This window comes from Rutilus rutilus (genome assembly GCF_951802725.1).
Source record: "Rutilus rutilus genome assembly, chromosome: 3".
NCBI lineage: Eukaryota > Metazoa > Chordata > Actinopteri > Cypriniformes > Leuciscidae > Rutilus > Rutilus rutilus.
The window spans coordinates 12,252,166-12,275,005 of record NC_140211.1 but is presented as its reverse complement, the minus strand read 5'-3'; the positions used below and the strand labels follow the sequence as shown (position 1 = coordinate 12,275,005).

Below are 22,840 nucleotides of genomic sequence, written 5' to 3'. Positions count from 1 at the left end.
ACTGCTTATATGTTGGCATGTAACGTAATTGCGATTTGCAAAATAGTTTCCTCAGAACGTATTTCATGTGATACAGGGTTGAGCCATTTAATGCTTGGGTAGACTGTCTTATTAATATCTGCTAACACTTTTTTGATGGTCCCATGCACAGTCATTCTACTGGCTATAAGTAACTGCAACTTATTCTACTAACCTGGGCCCTAATCTAACAGTCTACTGATACTTAACTCTTGACATGTAGATCCAGCATTACTTATTGTCAACAGATGGTCTAATAAGGAAACCATTAAAATAAAGTGTAACCAATGTTTGTAATGTCTCCTTGTTAGAAATAAACTGTCCAATATCAAACTATGTCTGTTTTTGGTTCATGGGAGCAAGACTACCCTTTCATCCTTTTATTTCATGCATGATCTCGTGCCCTGCAAATTAAGTTGAAGTTCTGAATTATGCAAAAATGAGAAATGCATACACACTCCACAGAGATTAAAATGTTCTTAAATTTGTAATGTATTCCAATACAGAGTAGGGTTTGACACAAACATTTTAAACAATTGCAACCTAAAAGATTAAACAGGCTATATTTGACAACACAGTTCTAATAGACACGCTATGATAACATAAATAGAAAGTGTATTTCAGGCCCAGAACATGTTGAACCTCTGTTTGTAGGCTATTGTACAGGAAACATTATTTACTTATTTACTGAACATGCAAGCAAAATCTATAAGAGGAATTAGAAATAACCATGAGAACACATGCATTACCGTATTACAGTGCTTAGAAGATGCAACAGGCCTATTATTTCACATACTATAAGTAATCTGTTTAATATTGTATACAAATGAAACTGAAAAAGATCAATACAGTGTCTTACCCAGAACAGCTATTTAGGATAATTGTGATTTATCAGCTACGTATGTATAGCGATAATGAATATAGTTAAGCAACAAAATGGCACTTGATGTTCTAGGGAAATTACTGATATCAAATTGTTCAGTTTAAAAATGACCTGGACTCAACTAGACTTAGTTGAGGATGGGGAGGATGCTGAGTAGCGGTAGGGGAGGATGTCTCAATTCAGTCAGCCTTCAGGATAGAAGTGATAGAAACTGCTTGTGATCAGACAGCTGCTTAATTTAACCCATAATAAATACAGGTAAAAATGCACGTACCTACAGAGTTTTTTTTTTTTTTTTTATGCTGTTTGACCATGGCTATCGTAATTATTACCGCAAAAAATAAAAATAAAAATAAAAATGTTTGAAGACTCCAAAATGAAAGTTCCTGGATTCATAATGTTCTGATCTGTAAAAGCACATATTGCAATGTTATTAAAGTGTCAGCATAACATTCGTGAACATTCAATAAAGTCAGTGCACTCAATATCACCTGTGCCAGTGATAGTCAGTTTAGTTCCTTGTCCAAAGATTATTTCTCCATCTACATTCAGAGTGTGTGGATCCTCATTGTGAAGTTGTGGACACATGTCTGTGCAGAAGCCATTATAAAATGAGCATCCATAATTCTAGAAAGGGATTCTCCTGAGCTTTTCTTGTGCACAGTCCTCCATGAGTTGAAATGTACATTGCAGAGTGATGTTATCACCAAGATGAACAGGTTTTAAATCGGGTTGCTGTAAAATTCTTCTTGTACTGTAAAGTGTTCCTTAAAAATAAATCCAAAATATATCAATCAAATTTTTAGACCACTGACTGAATGAGTTTTGCAGCGTTGTAATAATACTACTTACCTGTTATCATCAGAAGTGTTCCAGGACTGAAATACAGCACAGTCTTAATCACTCCACGATAATAAGTAGCTACATCCTCTTGTGTCATTTGGAAAATGTACAGATGATAAGTTCCATTTCCAACAGTCACACTGAGGCGGCCTTCATCAAATCCTTTCCTAATAGCTGCTTGTTTTTTTTGTTTTTTTGAGAAAATAACTTTCCATTGTTGCACTGTCTCCAATTTTTGCTTTTTGCACTGGTTTTGGCTGGATAATAACATGGGCTGTGAAGTAACCTGAAATTAAAGAAAAAAGTGAACAAAAAGTGTTCAAATTAAAGTCCATGTATTACATATATATTTTAAAAGAAGTTTATTTTTGCCTACCACAAAAAGCAAGGATGATTTCACTGACAGAATGCAGATTTTCTCTGCATTGGCTCATTTTGAAGAATAAGAGGCACAGAGCACCAAAAAGAAAAGTTGTTTGAGCTGAATGGTAGACGTTGTCAGATGGCAGAATTGCCTTTCATTGGTTTACCAACAGCCCAACCCCTCCACCCCCTCAAAGATACACCCCTGACTCCTATTAAGACACGGTTAATGTTATCAGTATGTACATACATACTGGATGAGAGAAGCTACATCAAGTTTACATTTGCTAATGACATTAGCTGTGCCTTTTTATTATATTGTGATAATGCATGCTAAACTAATTTACATCAACCTTATATTGTACAAAAGAAAAAAGGCAAATGCTAAGAATGTAAATTCAATAACCCGATAAGGATAATATAATAAGGATAAAAGCTAAAAGGAAGTTAACATTTTAGGTTTTAGAACACATTTTACTTTACACACCATACATTTTTAAGAGGTGTCAAATAGGCTCTGATCAATATTTAATAAAACTGATATGTTCTTTTGAGTCCAGTCTCCTGGTACTGCGCATATATATACAAGTTCATGCTTTCATTTTCAGTGCTATTTATCCGCAGAAATTACCTTTTACGTGCATCCGATAAGCACATTTTAGCGTACATATGATACGCAATTTTTTTGCGTGCATATGATAAGCACTATACTTACCCAACCAATTCTACCCAACTGGTAAATTTTGCATACCAAATGCATGTAAAAGATTACTTTTGCGTATAAAGAGCACGCCAAATAAAAGCATGAACTCGTGCTATATAGCCTATGCAGTACCAGGAGATCGAGTTGGTTCTTTTAAACAAGGCACAACATTTCATACTATAAAAATTATTACAGTATCTCAAAGCTGAAGGGTTCAGAAATAATAATGATGATGATTGAAAGGTTTGCTTTCTTCTTTGTCTTGCAATGGGGTCAGAAGCAAAAATGCAAATATATCTAATGAGCTGTAGAGACCCTTGTACTTGCCCACAAGAACCAAATACTAAGACAGGCACATAAATGTGAAATGAAATGAAATGTTTCAGAGACTGGATGGAAAACTAAGTGGCCTATTTTTTTAAAGTTTGCTCAAGGTTGTAGCTTATCAATAAAGAACAAAAAACAGGCCACCACAACTTCAAAACTAAATGTAAAAATAAAGAAGGTTTGTATTGCAAAGTATTATTATTCAGTAATCCTGTTAAGAATATCTGGCCTTTATATAAACTCTCGTTTTCCTGTTTGAATGATGATCATACTCCATTCACTTTATTTATATTATCACAAAAACAATGAATTACAATCTGAGCATAATCTTAAGTACATGTGTGCTAACTTCCATTTTATTAAATATTGATCAGGGCCTAAGCTGGCCTAAAACAGAAATGCAATTTTAATAACAATGTTACAAAGTATATTTAAAGCATGAAAATACATATTGCAGGGGTAAAGACATGTCTGTAATGTGTCTATAATGTATATAATAATGATAAGATCTGTTTTTAAACCATATTTTTATTTCTTTAAATCTGTAGTTATTAAAAATAATGTTGTAACCCCAAAATGTCTTTCTAGGTTTTTTAAACAACTGTGCTGCATTTATCACTTGAAAACAAAATGAAAAGGATAAGTAATGGCTCAGCTTTCTTCAGTGATGTTCGGCACATGACATTTAAGGCTGGAGTAGATCTCTCTACTTGTGTCGTCTTCAGGAAATTGCAGGGTTGTGTAGTTCAGGTCTAGAATAACTCGATTCTGTGAGGAGAGAAAAAGGGAAAGCATTGTAGCACAGCAACTTCATCTGCTGCGTTCCTGTAGCTCAAAGAGTTCATAGCGTTAGCAGCACTAAGGTTATGGGTTCAATTTCCAGAGGATGCAGGAACTGTAAGCTTAGCGTTAAGTTCTGCCAGGAAGACTCAATCAGCGCGTTATGAATTAACTCACTTCTAACCAATCATGTGTTAACGCTCTCAGTATAAAAGAATGGTACTTACATCCGTCTGAGTTCGCAGATACTGACGGCGCCAATTACCTCCATCCTGTCCAACCACCTCCAAGATGGTCCTTTCCCTCCATCCTCCCCACCACCACCAGGATGGTCCCTTCCTTTACCTCCAGGGGGTCGGCTGCGCCCCTGCCTTCATCTTCAGGCGGGATTTGCAGATTCCGTTACCCTCGCATTGCTTGTTAAGGACGGGGCTACGCCAAAGACTATGCTTGCTGAGCTATTAATAAATTTACTCTTGTTATATCATTTTATCTCCCGAGTCTTTCTGGTAGAACTGATAAAATGTATACCTTGAATGCAATGCATTAGATAAAGTGTCTTCCAAAAGCGTTAATGTAAATGCTACAGTCATAAAACTTCTGACTTACAAGAGAAGAACTGGCATCAGAGGGTGGTGTGTCTGGGCAAGATTGGTCAGAAACTCCTGAAACATATTGAAACTTGCTATATAGTTGTGCCGGGAAAGTAAAACAAGGAAAATAATGGGAATAAAACAAGAAATACTGACCACAACTGAGCCCTTTCAAAAAGACAACATTTAAACGTCATTACAATGTGGAAATTTACCTGCATGGAATTCACTCGTTCTTTTCAGTCTTTTACATAGAAATATGTTGACTATTCCACTCAAGAGCAAAATGAGAGTATTGAAGACAAACACCGCATGGTAAGACCAGTTTTGACCTTGATTTTCTAAAACATGTGGGAAACATTATGGTCTAATATTAAAACAATGTTGAATATCATTATTATTATTGTCAAAGCAAAGTCTGAACATAAGCGATTTTTGAAAAATAACATCACTTTAAAAATATATTTTATCCTATCTAGTACAGTACATGAGGCTCTTTCTTTTCACTTAATACAAAACAGCTTTATATGCAATTTTAGTATTAATCACTGCAGTAGTTCTTACCTTTTAAAAGAAGTCTTAATCCACAATTGGTTTGGTTACTCCATGTGCATTGATAATGTAAGGGTTCTGTTGATCTTTCAATACTAAGAATGAAGTAATTATGTTCTTGTATATTATAAAAGCTTGAGTCACATTTTACTACAACCGTTTCACCTACAGAGAAAAAAACATGAGTGGGCTTGACTAAATAAATATGCATGCACTACTCAATTGCTGACAATGTGATATAAATTCAAAAGGAAATTAACTTACACATGTTGCGTATGAAGAGTGTCTACTAGGTAGCGTCTCACTAGAGCATATGATCAGAGCTCTGAGGCTTTGAGCAGTGCCTTATATAGACCACCTTATCACCTTTCATCTGAAGAGCTGTCATTAGTGTGTGAAAGTACGTTTGGTTTAACATCGCGGTGAGGGTACAAAATCTTACACCTAATAGAATATACACTCACCTAAAGGATTATTAGGAACACCATACTAATACTGTGTTTGACCCCCTTTCGCCTTCAGAACTGCCTTAATTCTACGTGCCATTGATTCAACAAGGTGCTGAAAGCATTCTTTAGAAATGTTGGCCCATATTGATAGGATAGCATCTTGCAGTTGATGGAGATTTGTGGGATGCACATCCAGGGCACGAAGCTCCCGTTCCACCACATCCCAAAGATGCTCTATTGGGTTGAGATCTGGTGACTGTGGGGGCCATTTTAGTACAGTGAACTCATTGTCATGTTCAAGAAACCAATTTGAAATGATTCGAGCTTTGTGACATGGTGCATTATCCTGCTGGAAGTAGCCATCAGAGGATGGGTACATGGTGGTCATAAAGGGATGGACATGGTCAGAAACAATGCTCAGGTAGGCCGTGGCATTTAAACGATGCCCAGTTGGCACTAAGGGGCTTAAAGTGTGCCAAGAAAACATCCCCCACACCATTACACTACCACCACCAGCCTGCACAGTGGTAACAAGGCATGATGGATCCATGTTCTCATTCTGTTTACGCCAAATTCTGACTCTACCATCTGAATGTCTCAACAGAAATCGAGACTCATCAGACCAGGCAACATTTTTCCAGTCTTCAACTGTCCAATTTTGGTGAGCTTGTGCAAATTGTAGCCTCTTTTTCCTATTTGTAGTGGAGATGAGTGGTACCCGGTGGGGTCTTCTGCTGTTATAGCCCATCCGCCTCAAGGTTCTGCGTGTTGTGGCTTCACAAATGCTTTGCTGCATACCTCGGTTGTAACGAGTGGTTATTTCAGTCAAAGTTGCTCTTCCATCAGCTTGAATCAGTCGGCCCATTCTCCTCTGACCTCTAGCATCAACAAGGCATTTTCGCCCACAGGACTGCCGCATACTGGATGTTTTTCCCTTTTCACACCATTCTTTGTAAACCCTAGAAATGGTTGTGCGTGAAAATCCCAGTAACTGAGCAGATTGTGAAATACTCAGACCGGCCCGTCTGGCATCAACAACCATGCCACGCTCAAAATTGCTTAAATCACCTTTCTTTCCCATTCTGACATTCAGTTTGGAGTTCAGGAGATTGTCTTGACCAGGACCACACCCCTAAATGCATTGAAGCAACTGCCATGTGATTGGTTGAGTAGATAATTGCATTAATGAGAAATTGAACAGGTGTTCCTAATAATCCTTTAGGTGAGTGTATATATATAAATTAACTAAATTAATAACTTTCTTTTTAAACAAAAATGAAACAACTGAACTTAAGCTGGACTGTGACGCTATTTTATTCTGGAAACAAACTTTTTTGCATTATTTTCCCGTTATCTCTGTAAAGCTGCTTTGAAACAATCTGTATTGTAAAAAGCGCTATATAAATAAATGTGACTTGAGTTGATTACATCAATATTATTGTTGTTGTTGTGAAATTTACTTTTATTATTTTTTTAGATATCTGCTTTCACTACCCAAACTAAGCAGCATTTCTGTAACAGGGCTCATAGAAATAATATCATATAAATATAAAATACAATAACAAACACAAAAAAAGATGAAAAGCAAAAGTGATTTTATTAGTGAAAGGTTTAATGAAACAGACAACATAAGGATACATTTTTTCAGTTTTTAATTTATTTCAAAATGGGGTTAAGCAAGGGAGGAAGCAGACTCAATGATTGCCATGTTCAGACAACAGCTATTTTGTAATTGCTCTACTGGATTTTTTGGATGTTATATTGTTAAATCATCATACTTTATGCATTTGCACTTTTGGATCACTACAGAAAAAAGGAAAGGTCTTCCAGTAGTCCTTTGTTAGCACCTGATCTTTGAGTAGACCTCATTATGCTGGGAAACGTTGTGTTGTTTAGCTCCTCTAGAGGGCCGTGATCTACTGCTGAAACTCACAGGTGTGTAAGTCAAGGCATCTGCATCTCCAACCTGATAAAGCAAAATATACCAATGCAAACCATTGGTATACATATTTTTTTTTAAGTTAAGTGAACTCAAGTAGCTAAACCTTAAATGATTTAAACACTGAAATGAACACTGAAAATGTTAGTAAATGGACAGGAAACATTTGAAAAAATCTGAAAAATATACAGGTATTCAAATCGTTCATGAAACTTCTGAAATATCATCAAATGACATCAAACTTATTGTGAATATATAAAGTGGTGAGGATTTACCTGCTGAGTACCTTCAGATGTCTCTTGATCACAAGATCTGTTGAAACAGGCTAAAAAGTATGAATGTCAGCTTTATAGTCTTGCAAATAAAACTAGGAATCTGGTTCAAAACTAGTCTGAAAACATTTAAATATGATACCTGATGATCTGCCTTGGTCCTTACATCGCACAGCCACGAGTAAGATCATTATTATCATAGAAATGATGTTTGACGAGGCCAGTATAAGAAACAATGGAGTTGCTGTCGACTCGCTGTCTACAAGAAAACATTTATTTATGTTTTACCAGACTTTATATTAAAAATCAATAACTTGAAAACTTCAGCTTAGACCAGCAAATGGCACAGTATTACTTGTGCTTTTTTTTCTAAATATCTACAGATTAAAAAAACTGTTTGAGTGATACAGTAGTGTACTGTACATTCAAGTCAACAAACATTCATAATTTTACTAAATTCATTAAAAAAATATTTTTACTGCCATGATAAATCATTATAAATGCTATCATTATTTAGATACACATTGGAAATATTAACTGTAAGTCGCTTAATAGGGCTTAACACTTTACCAGTAATGAATTCCAGATGAGTTCCATTTCCAAACACGATCTTGCCGCATGCGAGTACAGCACAGTAGTAAGTACCAGCATCAGAAAGGCTGAGGTTCCTCTTTGCGAGGGTGTAAACGCAGATCTGTGTAGTAGAGTCATCCTCACAGCCCTCTTCATGCTGTTTCTTCATATCTCCATCAGCGTAAATGATGGCAGGATGAGATTCATCTGCAGCCTCTCTGAACCAGTATGCATAATGACCTCCTGCACATTTCTCATCTACCGTTTGGACTCTACACACCAGGGTAATGTTGTTTCCAATGTGAGCTTTATCTGAAATAGGCTCCTGAAGAACCGTTGTTGCGGTGTGTTCTTCTTTAAAGCAAAACCAAAAGTATTTTATTGCATTGTACTTTTATAACTTATAGTCTCTTTGCATGATTATCACCTTTAGATAAGCACATCTGTTTCTGGTATTATATAATGAAAGGCAACAACGTACCATGAAGCATCAAAAATGTTCCAGGTCCAAAATACAGTTCCCTTTCGTAAAGGGAACTCCCGCTGCATCGATACTCGATACTTTGGGGAATGCCCTCGGCATGACGCGTCTGAAGTCTGTAATGGAACTATTCCAATCTCGATTGGTGCTCGTCACTCGTGACGTTGCATGTGACGGTGATCCGGAAGCTATAAAAGGACAACGGAACATAGCCGCATCAGCTTTCTGTCTTCAGCAAGCGTTCTGTGTGACTGTATGTCTTATTTGGTGTTGTCTGTCTATTTCAATATATATATGGCGAATGTAGAGAAACAACTCAGGCGGTGTGCGTCCCCTTGCCCACGCTATTTGAGCGAGGATGACACGCACTCGTTCTGTGTTATTTGTCTGGGAGTGGAGCATGCACGTTCAGTGCTCGAGGGCGCTGTCTGTGCAAACTGTTTTCAGTTATCTATGAAAGAGCTCCGCTCCCGTTTGAGCTTGTTCGATCAATTAGATCAGGCTCGCGTTCCTACTGCATCAGGTCCCGCGTCTGTTGAGGCAGCGCGCTGCTTGTATGCATGGGATTCGCACGTGGGGCTGGCATATAATACTGAGACGGTTGCGACCCTTTCTCAGTGTTTATTAACCAGCTCCACTGGTCTCGCGCACGGTTCGGAAGCCCGCGCTGCGGCTTCTTCCGACCGTGTTAAAGACACAGCGTTTGATTTATCTGGCTCCGAGGAGTTAGATATTATCAACAATGAATCATGTGAATATGGGGATTCGCCACCCCATATTCCTATTATTGAGGAGTTGCTGGAGGTTGTGGCCAGGGCAGTGGTTAAATTAAATGTTGAATGGCCATATAATAAGCAGGAAGCGACTAAGAAAAATAAAATGGATGAGCGCTTCCTGCAGACCCAGTCACAATCTTTGTGTCAGAGCCTTCCCTTTTTCACTGATCTCCATATTGAGGTATCGAGATCGTGGAAAAATCCATGTTCATCTCAATTATTTTCCCCCCATGTATATATTTACTCATCTATTAGGGAATATAATGAGAATGGTTATGGGGTGATGCCCCGGGTTGAGGAATATTTTGCGAAATATTTTCTCCCCGACATTGCGTCACCCCTGATAGCTCAGACACTTCCCTCCAAATCTCGTATATCGAATTTGTTAGGGAAAGCATATATGGCGGTGGGTCGAGCCGGTGCATGCCTACACACGATGGGGTTATTACAGGCATACCAGGCCGACCTCCTCAAAGAGGTGGATGATAACTGGGAGGTCTCACTCAACGGTATTACTGAATTTCGTAGAGTAGCTGACTTATCTCTCCGTATTATTAAAGAGACAGCTCGTGCTATTGGCCGTTCTATGGCAGCACTAGTCGTCACAGAGAGACATTTATGGCTTAATCGCTTGGGGATCGAGGAGAAAGACAGGGCTTTCCTTCTCGATGCCCCCCTTTCACCTTCTGGCCTCTTTGGCGACGCGGCAAGAACCGTTGTCGAAAGGTTTCAGGAGGCAGAGCGACAATCAGCTATCCCCAGTTGTCAATCCAGGTCTCATGGGGTTGCTGCCAGGGGGCAGCCTCATGAGACAGCCGCCAGTTCCTCATATTTTGAGAAGGTTTCCTCTCGTGCCCCCCCGTATAAGGCTTGGGGCCAGAAGAGACATTCTCGTATGAAGCCCTCTATATCGAGGACAGGTCTGAGGACTGTCTCTCGGGCTAAGATGGCTTCAACTAAGAGGTCTTGTCGTAACACGCAGACCCTTATGGCCGTTCCCCCAGGAGAGCGAGTACAGAAAGAGTCTCGCTCCCTTATACAGCCCTTAGGAAATCGATGTTTACTTCCCGCCGCCGATGGCGCTTCGGGACACATCGGCTTTCAGCGAACACAAATCGCAGTATCTGCCCGGAAACGTTGCGGCCCTGTCGAGTTCGCCGCCTCTCAGGAGGTCTGTAGAGAGCATATTTCGGTTAGTTCCTGCCAGTTAGCTGCTTCAGGTCACCGAAACCATTTGAACATTTTTAGCCAAGGCCAGTCTCGAGGGACTGGTCCCCATAATAGCATATTTAGACACCCCGAGGGGTCTTCAAAATATAGCCTGGAGGGTCCTGCTTACAGTAGAGCTAATATAAAAATATTATCTACTAAGGGTGGTTCACATGTCTGCCAGCCCCGAGCAGGGTTGGTTCTTGGAACAGGAAGTCTAGTCTCTCTTAACAAAGGAAACCTCAGGGTGGGCTCTTCCTTGGTTTCGGGAGCCCGGGTTCTACAGCCGGTACTTCATAGTTCCTGTGAGGGAGGGGGAGTAAGACCTTCTTTTGGATCTCAGGGTACAGGATCAGCCTCCGAGGGGGTTCAGATTCAAGATTCCGACTGTCAGTCAGACCAGCTCCGAGGACTGGTCTGTCGTGATAGATCCACAAGGTCCTTAACTCCTCATTCCCTTCTAACCCCATCACGGGAAGTTTCCGAGATCTGCTTTTGGGGGAAAAGCACATCAGTTCCGGATTCTTCCATTCGGCCTAGTATTGTATCCCCGCACCTCCTTGGAATGCATGGTCACTGTCCTAGCTCCATGGAGTCTTCAGGGCATCCTCATTCCTGTCCATTGACTACTAGAGCAGACGGTTCAACACCGAGGTGTTGTTCCGAGTCTCGTGAGGTGCTCGGGAATATGGCTCAGAGTCTAGGAAAGATCACCAGTGCCTCTTCAGAGAAACCGATTCCTGGGGGCGGTGTAGGTTATAGTCATGATGCAGGCACAATTGTCTCCAGCTCAGACACTCATCTTCCTTACCATAGTCATGAATATCAAGCTAGGCCAGGCCACCACTACGTAACCTTATCAAAGAGTGGGCTCGCTGGCAGCAGTGTTCAAAATACTATTCTTTGGCCTGCTGTACATGGGGGCCCTGCAGTAGTGGCTCAGGACCAATGGGTTTTCCCCGAGAGGGAACCCACTCCGCATGACCAGAGTTACGCGCAAATGCCCTCGTTTTCTGATCATGGGGAGGAAGTTATGGTTCCTGCTCATAGTACCTGTGTTGGAAACACAGGGTCTGAGGAAACTTCAGAGAGACCATTAGGTTCTATTTTTGACAGACACTACGTCGGTGGTCTCTCTGATCAAAGAGGGGGCAGTCATCCTGTCGAGGCAGGGGCTGCAGCCCGGGGATTTCGAACTCCACCCCAAGTTGGCTATAGCCGGGATGGAGGTCGGTGTGTCAGAGGTGCTCCTGTTTCCCCTTCATGTGGACGGCCACCTTCTGCACCACCTCTCCCATGCTCTTCCAGCTCTGCTGGGTCTGGATATCATGATACAGACATGGTTGAGGTTATGTCTGTGTATACTTTCCCCGATTGTTCTGCCCCCGGGGGTTCTAGAGTACAAGAGGGTTCAGCAGTACGGGATCTGCTTACTCTTGGTGGCCCTGTACTGACAGGCCCAAATATGGCTTCCAAACATCTGGGCTCTTCTGGCAGGCCTTCCGCGGTGAATCCGGATCAGGATGGTCCTCCCTCCTCAGCCCAAGGTCGTGATATTCCACCCTTGGCTGTAGCCCAAGAAGCTGCTGGATTGGCCCCTGAGGGGGACCAATTCATAAATTCTGGTCTCTCAACCGAGGTTGTTGAGACCATTCTAAACTCTAGAGCCCCCTCCACGAGGAAACTTTATGCATTTAAATGGAAAATTTTTATTTTATGGTGCAGAGAACATCAGTTGGACCCAGTTAACTGCCCAGTGGCTTCAGTACTGGAGTTCCTCCAAAATCGTTTCTCTGACGGGCTCTCCCCGTCCACGCTTAAGGTCTATGTGGCGGCTATATCAGCCTTCCACACGCCTTTAGGGGTGGGCACGCTGGGGACACACCCACTCATAATTCGTTTCCTTCGTGGAGCCAGGAGGATGAGGCCTGCTATCCAGCCTAGGGTCCCCACGTGGGACCTGGCAGTGGTCCTCGAAGGTTTATCCCTGGCACCCTTCGAACCCCTGGATAAGGTGTCTGAGAAATATTTATCCTTTAAGGTAGCCTTCCTGCTCGCTATTACTTCCCTGAAACGAGTTGGCGACCTGCAGGCGCTATCTGTGGCTCCCTCTTGCCTCGAGTTCTCTCCTGGCAGAGTGAGAGCCATTCTCCACCCTAGACCTGGCTACGTGCCTAAGGTGCCCACGAATGTGGCACGGTCTATAATCCTTCCGGCCTTTCATCCTCCACCGCATGTGTCGGCTGATCAAGCTAAATTACACTTGTTATGCCCGGTCCGAGCTCTTGAGGCCTATGTACATAGGACCTCGGGCTGGAGGAAGTCGGACCAGCTGTTTGTGTGTTTTGGGTTATCCAAGAAGGGCTCCCCGGTCTCCAAACAGACTATTAGCAAGTGGATAGTAGAGGCTATTTCTTCAGCTTACGAGGTGCGCAATTTGCCTTCACCTCTCCTGATAAAAGCTCACTCAACCAGAGGAGTGGCATCCTCTAGAGCCTTGCTAGCAGGGGTTTCTCTTCAAGAGGTCTGTGATGCCGCTGGCTGGGCCTCCCCACACACCTTCATCAAACATTACAGTCTGGATCTGTCCTCTACACCAGGTTCACAAGTTCTCATGTCTTGAGTGTGCCAGATTGCTTCACACCAGGGCGGGGTCTCTCAGTGTGGCGGCGTGGGTATTCGTTCCCCAAAGTATCGAGTATCGATGCAGCGGGAGTTCCCTTTACGAAAGGGAACGTCTCGGGTTACGTATGTAACCCTCGTTCCCTGAGTAGGGAACGAGACGCTGCATCTCTCGGCCACACTTTTCGCGCTCCTGAGAACGACTTGCTTCGACCCTTTAAAAGCTGATGCGGCTATGTTCCGTTGTCCTTTTATAGCTTCCGGATCACCGTCACATGCAACGTCACGAGTGACGAGCACCAATCGAGATTGGAATAGTTCCATTACAGACTTCAGACGCGTCATGCCGAGGGCATTCCCCAAAGTATCGAGTATCGATGCAGCGTCTCGTTCCCTACTCAGGGAACGAGGGTTACATACGTAACCCGAGACGTTCTCCCAACGTTACCACACCACAAAAGTATGTTGCTATATCTTCCTTTTTAGTCAAAGAAATATGTAAATGATAAAGTCCTTTTTCTATTGTTACATTATAACGGCCATCAGTATTTCCATCAATAAATTCAACATCCGTCATGTAAATGTAAGTTTTTAAAATGGCTTGAAGTTTCATTCCTATCCCCTGCTTGTACCACATCATATTGTTAAAATCTGTATTGGGTAAGTAGCACTCAATAGTGACATCATCACCCAGTTTAGAGGTTTGCAAACGTTTTGGCTGCTTAATGTTTTGTGCCCCAATGCAACCTGAAGACAAAAAATAGTAAAGATGTGTTATATAATGCTTTTACAGAAGTTAATTTCAGAATCTTAATTGCTTTGTATAAATGTCTGATAATGAATAAAAAATTATAAAAGTTAAAATGAATAAATAATTCAGTCATTTATAGTTATACTTACAAACAAAGGCGAAAAATAAAACTGTGCTCATGTTGCTTCGATTTGCAAGCAAAGAATAAGAGATGGCAAGGTGCACAATCTAAGTAACTAAATCAAATGGAAACTGATCCTGGACGTGATTGGTTATTCTCAAATATTCTCGTATGACAAAGTCAAATTTCATTGGCTGTCCCAGATATAGACTTTGGGTGTAATGTTCCACGTCCACGAGCAAAGGAAATGGTTATCTTTATAAACACCAACAATGAAACGGAAATAATAATAATAAAAAATCTATATTACTTAAAATTGAAATTTTAAGTAAAAAAAAAAAAAAAAAAAAAGTTTTGATTGTTTCATTTTAATTCCACGGCTATGTTCAAACATTTTTCCTGTGACTTTCCTGATGCTATTTTACAATTGTAAAGCTTAAAATAATGTAAGTGACCCTGTGGAAAAACAAACGGAATTAAATGTGTTTAAAACCACTCCAGCTCTAGTGAGGGGGTGTTGCTTGACCTGTGCAGAAGAGTTGCTAGGCTGTGTGGGCTGAGCGGAGCTTATTCAGGGTTGTTTTCTAAATCTAAATCTAAATATCTTTTTATTTTTATTTTTAATTTGATATAGTTTTTAATGACATTTACGCAATAAGTAGAGCGAGAGTATGTCCTTGTCCATGGTGCTGAATCAGGTCAACTGGGTATAGGGCTTCAGAAAAATGGTGCTTTAATAATTACCATTTATTGATGAGCACAATTTCATTGTTGAATAACAGAAAGTAAGATCAAGACTGAAGCTGAAATGTAATGTTGTAGATTCAAATCACACTAACGATATCCTAAAATAGACCAACATAATGGAACAATATGAACTACATCTCTCAATGCACATCAGTAGGCCTTAAAGTCACTACGAAATATAACTTTTCGTACAATTCATTTTTGTTTTATTTAAAATAAACAGTGTTTATTATATAGGATTTATTTATGCACTATATATTTTTTATGAAGATATTAAACTATACAAAGCCAACCGAAATTAGTCAATTGTTGTTGTTCTTTATAATTAACTAATTTGAGAGTATGTACAACCCCTGAATTAATTTCTTATATTTTTATCATGATGTAATCTTTTCATGTCACATTCAGGGAATGCACAACAATCCACACAAGTCGTCTTTGATCACGTGAATCACTCTAAACAGCAAGTATATTTTAGGTCCAAAACTATATTACTTTAATTTAACATGTTCTTAGTAAGAAACACTTGACCCTATAGTACTTCTCACAATTATATAAAACATTTTTTTTTTTAAACATCAAAGTTGTGCATTTTAAGGGATACAGATGCTTTTTAGGGTTAATTATGGATTTATGCATATTCTATTATAGCACAGACACAGGTAGTCAATTCACCTTGTTTAGGTAATGAATATATTCACAATGTTTTGGTGCCTCTGTGTAAAATGTTTTAACTCTTAAAACAGACCATTTGTTGATATTCAATGTATGGTTGAGACTACCTTGGAGGCATGGGGACAATTGTCATATACTTCTGAAAGTAACAGTTTTTACACGGGCACGTACAGTTGATATGGAAACTTTTGACCACAGAAATGTGAGCTCTGCTGGGGGCTTTCTGACCGCGCTTTTCTATTCTCATTCTTACAGGTTAGCTGCAGACTGAGCAATAGGTGGGCTCAAAGTCCAAAACCACAAGTGCATGATGCATCAAGCAGCAGCCTCTGCAAACAACAAACAACAGCAGCTTCTCACATTTCTTTTCTACCTGAAGGTCGTTTTGTTCCTCTAAACATAAGGTAGGTTTATTGGTGTGAATGAAATCCATTGATCAAATTCTGCCTTGCTTTTTCTTGATAGCTTTGGTGTCTGTATTCAGGGTTGACTTTTGCCTTGTTACTTTAACTTTAAATTTTAATTGCCTATGTTTATTAAAAGTGCTTTCCATCTGCCAAATATACAAAAACTAAATTTCACTTATTGTTTTTTTCCCAGACACATAGAAAACCCTGACTTTTAAAATTGCAACGTACAATTTATGTGTACGGTTCTGTTATTAGTTACAGTTAATGTGCACAATTAATGTTGTTAATACAGCTGTGTGCAACCACATCAATCAGTTTTTATTACATCATTTTAGGCTGTTTTTTAAGTTTAATTCTGCTATTTCCATTACAGTGGCAGTCTGTTGAGAAGGAGGAGGGGCGTTTGATAAGAAAGAGACGTGTCTCGTGAGAATACTGCTGGTAGACTGTGTGGTTTTGTTGAAGTGAGGTAGGGGGGTGGGGGGGTCAAACTTGTGGTTGGAAAACATCTAAGCATTGATACACAAACATTCAAATACAAACAACACATGCCATTGTGTCCCTTTAAGCATTACTTATCTGTGTGTAAATTATAATAGTTAGTGTATAAATGCATTTTATACTAATCAATAGATTCGCTTTAAACCTTGTGTTTCCTGAATCATGATGATAGTATTGCAGTGCATTTTGTATTAAACTAACAACAAATGATTATATGTGAATTACTTGCAATTGCAAACCTCAATGAATAAGTTGGTCCGTTGATGTTCACCTCAGCAGAGCTCAGTCTGCTCTGAGCAACTACTTCCTCTCACTGATGCTGCAGGAAATGCATTCATTGTCTCCGCCTTCTGTATTACGTCTCACTTGCATCTTTTTCTTATACAGAAAATAACTCTTCGATGCTCATGATTTAAGGTGCTAAAAGTTATAATTTTTTATTTCATATTTTATTTTATTTCATATTATTCATTATTTCAAAACAATTACCCAGTTTCTCTGATTAATTAATTAATTAATTCATTCATTTTTTTTCTTCTGTGAATAAATTAACAAATCATTACTGATAAATGCGGCTAATGATTAATTGTTGACAGAGACATTTAAAAGGTTACTTTCTTCTACTTGTTCAGCGGTTTGAATCGAACACCCGAAGCATCGTTTATAAAATGTAGCGTAGAAACCGTCCTGCATTTGATCCTATGATAATTTTTCAAATGTACGTACCTGTGATTCAGAGAATGAACGTACAAAAAATGTGCCTGCGCCTCTTTTCTAGATGTGAAATCCTCGTAAACGCCCACTAATCAATGTCATTAAAGGGATAGTTCACCCAAAAATGTTGTCAATACTTACTCACCCTCAAGTTGTTCCAAACCTGTATGAGTTTCTTTCTTCTGTTGAACACAAACAAATTGTAAAGAATTGTCGGTAAGACAGTTGATGGTCTTGTTACCGACAGTCTTTCAAATTCTTTTGTGTTCAACAGAAGCAAGAAACTCATACAGGAACAACATGAGGCTGAGTAAATGATGACTAAATTTTCATTTTTGGGAGAACTATCCCTTTAAAATATCAAAGAGCACCAGTCAATCTTTTAGGATACTTGAGAATGGCGAGAGGCATGCATTTCTTATATTTCCAAATACCTGCAGTAGGCCCAACTCTCTACTATACTCTCTGCCACAAGGAAAAATGCGTACGTCTGCTTAGAACCTGACATCATGATGTGAGGCTTTTAGTATTTGCATATTTCCATTCAGGCAAATCTGCTAATGCATTCAAGCAAATACAAGACTAACAAACCCCAGGTTGAGTGACATCCTGATATACACATTTTTTTTTCACTTCAAATACTTATATATATATATATATATATATATATATATATAAATACATATGACCGTTGGCGTGGGTTTTAGCGTATGCACACTCTAAGATGAATGTTTTGTAGATGAGGTCCCAGGTGTGGTCATTCTTCAGACAGCTCACGATTCAGAAGAAGTGAGATTTGAATAAAGCTGGATTTTCCTCACTTTAATGAGTTTATCTACTAATGTTTGACTTTTTCCCCCTCGTTCCCTCTTCTTGAATCTTCTCTGCTCCTATGACGTTATGGAATATTCTGTATTCTGCTCAATATTCTGCCCAACAAAGTCAAAACATAATACACAATTACTGATTCAATATTATTTATTTGAATATATATACATTTATCACATACTTCTCTGAATCCAAGCATGGTTGAACCAAACCAGTCTGTTTCAGGGCAGATCGTAGATTTTGTTCATAATAGGCTTTATAACCCAGATTTAAAAGTGTTGTATATCAGGATGTCACACATTTTGTTACTTTTGTATTTGCTGGAATGGATCAGCCGATGCATGGAGAAGTGTGACAGAACACATTGTTACTCAAATACTAAAAGTAAAAGCCTCACCCTCTGAACAAAGTGAGGAGGCAAATATTGTCAGCTGGGACAATGGAGAATCAAACAGTGTATATTTAATCTATACAGTGAAGACTATGCACTGTTATTTTACAGTACGTACCTAAACTACCTAATCTGTATCTAGCTACTGTTATCTACCTGAAAAACCAGAAAAACACTGTTTATTTCATTTGTATCTTTGTTCTGTTGTGTTTATTTGTGCTTTTGCTTTTGCTAAAGTTTGTCTTTAATAGTTTAAAATTTATAATTTATAATCCATATTATTTATATTTTATATTATATTTATAATGTAAGTACATTTACTACCCAATGGTGACTTGAGCTTCAGTGTGTCCGTTGAGGATTGAAGGGTCAAAATAAAAGAGTTTCTTCAAAATCTACAAAAACACTAGCTTTTTTTGTGTGCGTGTGTGTGTGTGTGTGTGTGTGTGTGTGACAGTCTTACAGGCATAAAAACACAAATTTGCATTTTTTTTTTTTTTTTGAAAACTAAAGTGTATTTTTCTACACTTGCATGTTTTCTTTGTTTCAGCATGATTTGGATATTTGCTACACAAATACTTGCCTGAGCGTCTGGTTGGTCAGTGCCTTCCAGTTTTTTTTTTTTATTGTCTCTCAGAAATAAAAAACACCCCTTCATCGCTGAGCACACACAAAGGCTGCGCTGAGTAGATCATCTGTGTAGAAATGAAGGCTGCCGTCGCTGTGCTCCTGTTTTTGAGTCGCTTTAGACTGAGCTTCAGTCTCTACAGAAAACACTTCTTTGTGAATACATTAATGACCTGGGAAAATGCACAAACGTACTGCAGAGAATACCATGATGACCTGTCCACTGTCAGTACAGAAGAGGCAAAACTGCTCTCTGCAAATCCCAGAGTCAATCATCAATATTTTTGGATTGGATTGCACATAAGTCCTAACAACCCAAAACAATGGATTTGGTCTGGAGGTGAGAATGAAGAATTTGACAATTGGGACAATAACGAACCGGACAAAAACACTCAAAAGTGTGGAGTTGTAAGAAAATCTAATTATAAACTGCACAATGCTATGTGCTCGTCGACTCTACCATTTTACTGTATGCAGGTCTTTAAGCCCATTCTGGTGCATCAGAACAAGACGTGGGATGAAGCCCTGGACTACTGCAGACAGACCTACACTGACCTGGCGAGTCTGAGATCTCAGATGATTATGGCAGAGGCGATAAATAACGCCATAACATCCCAGACAGCTTATGTGTGGACTGGCCTGCGCTTTCTTGCTGGTCACTGGTTTTGGGTCAGTGGACATAATCTTCAATATAAAGCCTGGTCTACGGAGGGGGAGCTCCAGTGTCCTGACAGAAATCTGCGCTGTGGAGCTCTGGATAGAGAAAATAATATTTGGAAACCCAAGAATTGTGAGGATAAACTGAACTTTCTCTGTCTTAAAAAGCTATAAATGTGCTTCATGTTGCAATATACATACATGTCTTCATGTAGGCCTATATATGATACTGATTATTTTATCAATCATGAATCTATAGAAATCTATTGCTTTACAGTATGTATGTATGGTCTATAAAAATAATGGATTTTTCATCTTTCGTTTTAGTCGTGTCAACATATACATTGTCTTGTAAAACAATGTTTAGCTAAAATCTTTTATGGGCTTGCAGAGACATTATAAATTATATGTAATATTGTAAAAATACAAGATTTAGATTCTCAGGTAAATTTTAATAGCCATGTTAAAAAGATCAAGGTCATTCTTATTAGCTTTATGATTAGAAATTGTTTAACTTTTGTTCATGCTTTGTTGTTTTTAAACTCAATATTTTCACATTGCCTATCATATGGATTAACAGTTTGGTCAAGGACTAACCAGGCTGTAATGTATCAGATTGAATGTCTTTATAACCATGCCTTGAAAATTTTGGATAGGAAGCAAATAAGATATCATCATTGTAAATATATTAAAGTTTTGTTCATTTTTTTTGTTTTCACTATGTACAGCTTGTATTCAGGTGTTTAAATGATCTCGCCCCTCAGCCGTTATGAACTTGTTTCATGTTTAAAAATAAAAATAATTATTACTGTTGTTGTAATTGTAGTCTATAAAAGGCCCTTCTAGGGACAAGTGTTGCAAATTAGCTTTAGCTAAGCAATACAATCAGTTGTATCTGTTTATTGTATCCGTCCCTTTCCAAATAAACTGAAAAAATATATACTATTTGATGTGCTATAACAGGAATTGCTCACTTGTATGTTATGTTTACCACACCACAAATGTTCCTCCATTCAAAATTAGACATGGTTTTGGTCAGCTTTTGTGTACACTATTCCCATGTGCATGTACTGTGTGTGCACAGGCCAGGTTGGCTGCTTTGGATATATCAGGATTCACGACCCATCAGCAGCAAATACTCTGTTGTTGGGTTTTCACTGTACAAAAGAATTTAAACATTTCACTGTGCAAAAGAAAAAAAATATGAACACACAATCAAAGATCATCATGACAATGTTCTTTTTATATAAGTTACATCTTGCATGATAATAATAATAAAACAAAATCCTTATCTTGGACACTATGTCTGTCTGAACACAAATAAAAGTAATAAAATATTTTACTCTTGTTCATAGTTTTGGGATATATTTTGCTGACACAATGGTCTCCACCTTCAGTGAGGCAAAATAAGGGACATCCTTACAGTGCCATTTTTATTTTATTTTTATACATAAATAAATATTAAAACAAAAATGTGTCAAGAGCTTGGAACTGATTATTTCAACATGGCAACTTTACAGCTCAACAACAAACCATGAGAAAACATGGGATCAAGTATGTGAACTTGCAACAGAACAAATTTACATTATTATTTTACATTTGATTATTTTATTTATTTCTAAACAACTCTTCAGTATATGTTGGTGTGCCTTAAGCAGTCATTCTGAACCAGTAGTCACGTTTTTGACAATTTTGCATGGATGGGATGATTCTATTGATTTTTTACTAAATTTTTTACTATATTATTATGTAATTATTTGTCCCATTTTTATTTGAATAATTTCACACTTTTTTAAACTTTTCTTTTTAAATGCTATAAATTGTGTATGACTTATAGGGTCATAAAATCATCATTTTATTATGCATATGATTAATATTTATAAACGATGAATTAATAAATAAGATTAATTATAATCTATTAATTAATCTAATATCTAATAACGTCTACGAATAGCCTATAATAGTTACCCATCTACCAAACTCTGACAATGTATGGAATATTATATTAAGAGGTTATATATATATATATATATAAAAGTCCTATATCTTTAAAAGCAACGGCAACTTGCTAATTTTGGATAAGATATGCCTAATATTGAAACTATAAGCAAAATTAACATGAATCTCCTTAATGCTTACCTACTGAAATGTGGTGTTTGTCTATTCCGGATCTCTGGTATTCCTTTTTATCACGATAAATTTGTATTGGATGTGTATGGTTTCTGTAAACATTTGTTAGCTAGTGACTGCTTTAATTGCGTTTGATTCGAAACCGGAGAAACGTTGTTAGCGTGCCATTTCGTTTTTTCGAGTGATAGACAGTCAACCCTGGAGCGCTATCTCTTGACTGCAACTATGTCAATACAATGCTGTCATTGCCTGTTAAGAGAGATGTATCGACAGATAGGCCTAATATTTGTATCCTGTTTCAGTCATCATTCCGTATTTTCTTACATCTGTTTAGAACTAGCTGTGTTGAAAAGTGAATGAATCTCTCTTTTGAGTCGGTTCTTTCGAGAGCTGGAGCTGGACAAACGGGTTAGGAATTAGAATCGGTTCGAGCTTCGATCAGAATCATTTGGACGGCTCAAGCACTGAATCGCTTTGGAACAGTAGGCTATCACCCAGTCCAAAAAAAAACCTTTTGTAGGCCTACGATGCTTTACAGCAGAACAACCCCCCCCCCCCCCCCCCCCCCCCCCCAGATTATGAATATGTTATCAGTTGAAACAACAGTTATTCTGGTCCTACAGCCGCTGAATGACTACAGAAGGTAAAGTCACAGACACAAGATTCAAAAACTTTGCAACAGGCTAACCTACACGAAAACACTGAAAGTATCATGGTGCACATAACCATGACATGCTATATTGTTGTGTGGCGGGGTTGTTAGGCATGCATTTTACATATGCAAAACTGTAAAGTTTCAATGGGCACACTGCAACAGAATGTTTTTTGTTCTGTTTTGTAATGATGTTTGGTTTTTGAAAGCACATTTTCCTGCCCGACAATCACTGAGCGGTCACTCACTCAGC

At 38.7% G+C, this 22,840-nt stretch overlaps 2 protein-coding genes across 4 annotated transcripts; one reads left to right on the top strand and one right to left on the bottom strand.

Annotated features, from left to right (window-relative positions):
• Positions 1 to 7,087: 7,087 nt before the first annotated feature.
• nitr8 (novel immune-type receptor 8) lies at positions 7,088 to 14,315 on the bottom strand (the record flags this gene model as incomplete). Of its 2 annotated transcripts, XM_084406063.1 has the most annotated exons (7): positions 7,088 to 7,477; positions 7,726 to 7,775; positions 7,865 to 7,981; positions 8,293 to 8,649; positions 8,777 to 8,816; positions 13,820 to 14,130; positions 14,284 to 14,314. In XM_084406063.1, the coding sequence occupies 7 exons, from the start codon at positions 14,312 to 14,314 to the stop codon at positions 7,352 to 7,354; spliced, it is 1,032 nt and encodes a 343-aa protein (XP_084262189.1). In that variant the 3' UTR covers positions 7,088 to 7,351. The 2 variants fall into 2 exon arrangements, with proteins under 2 accessions (XP_084262189.1, XP_084262190.1); XM_084406064.1 differs by having other exon boundaries at positions 8,777 to 8,818; positions 13,822 to 14,315.
• Positions 14,316 to 15,946: 1,631 nt separating this feature from the next.
• On the top strand, positions 15,947 to 20,618 carry LOC311288583 (lymphocyte antigen 75-like). Of its 2 annotated transcripts, XM_084406079.1 has the most exons (3): positions 15,947 to 16,081; positions 16,461 to 16,556; positions 19,159 to 20,618. In XM_084406079.1, the coding sequence occupies exon 3, from the start codon at positions 19,227 to 19,229 to the stop codon at positions 19,977 to 19,979; it is 753 nt and encodes a 250-aa protein (XP_084262205.1). In that variant the 5' UTR covers positions 15,947 to 16,081; positions 16,461 to 16,556; positions 19,159 to 19,226; the 3' UTR covers positions 19,980 to 20,618. The 2 variants fall into 2 exon arrangements, with proteins under 2 accessions (XP_084262205.1, XP_084262206.1); XM_084406080.1 differs by lacking the exon at positions 15,947 to 16,081 and having other exon boundaries at positions 16,146 to 16,556.
• Positions 20,619 to 22,840: the final 2,222 nt, after the last annotated feature.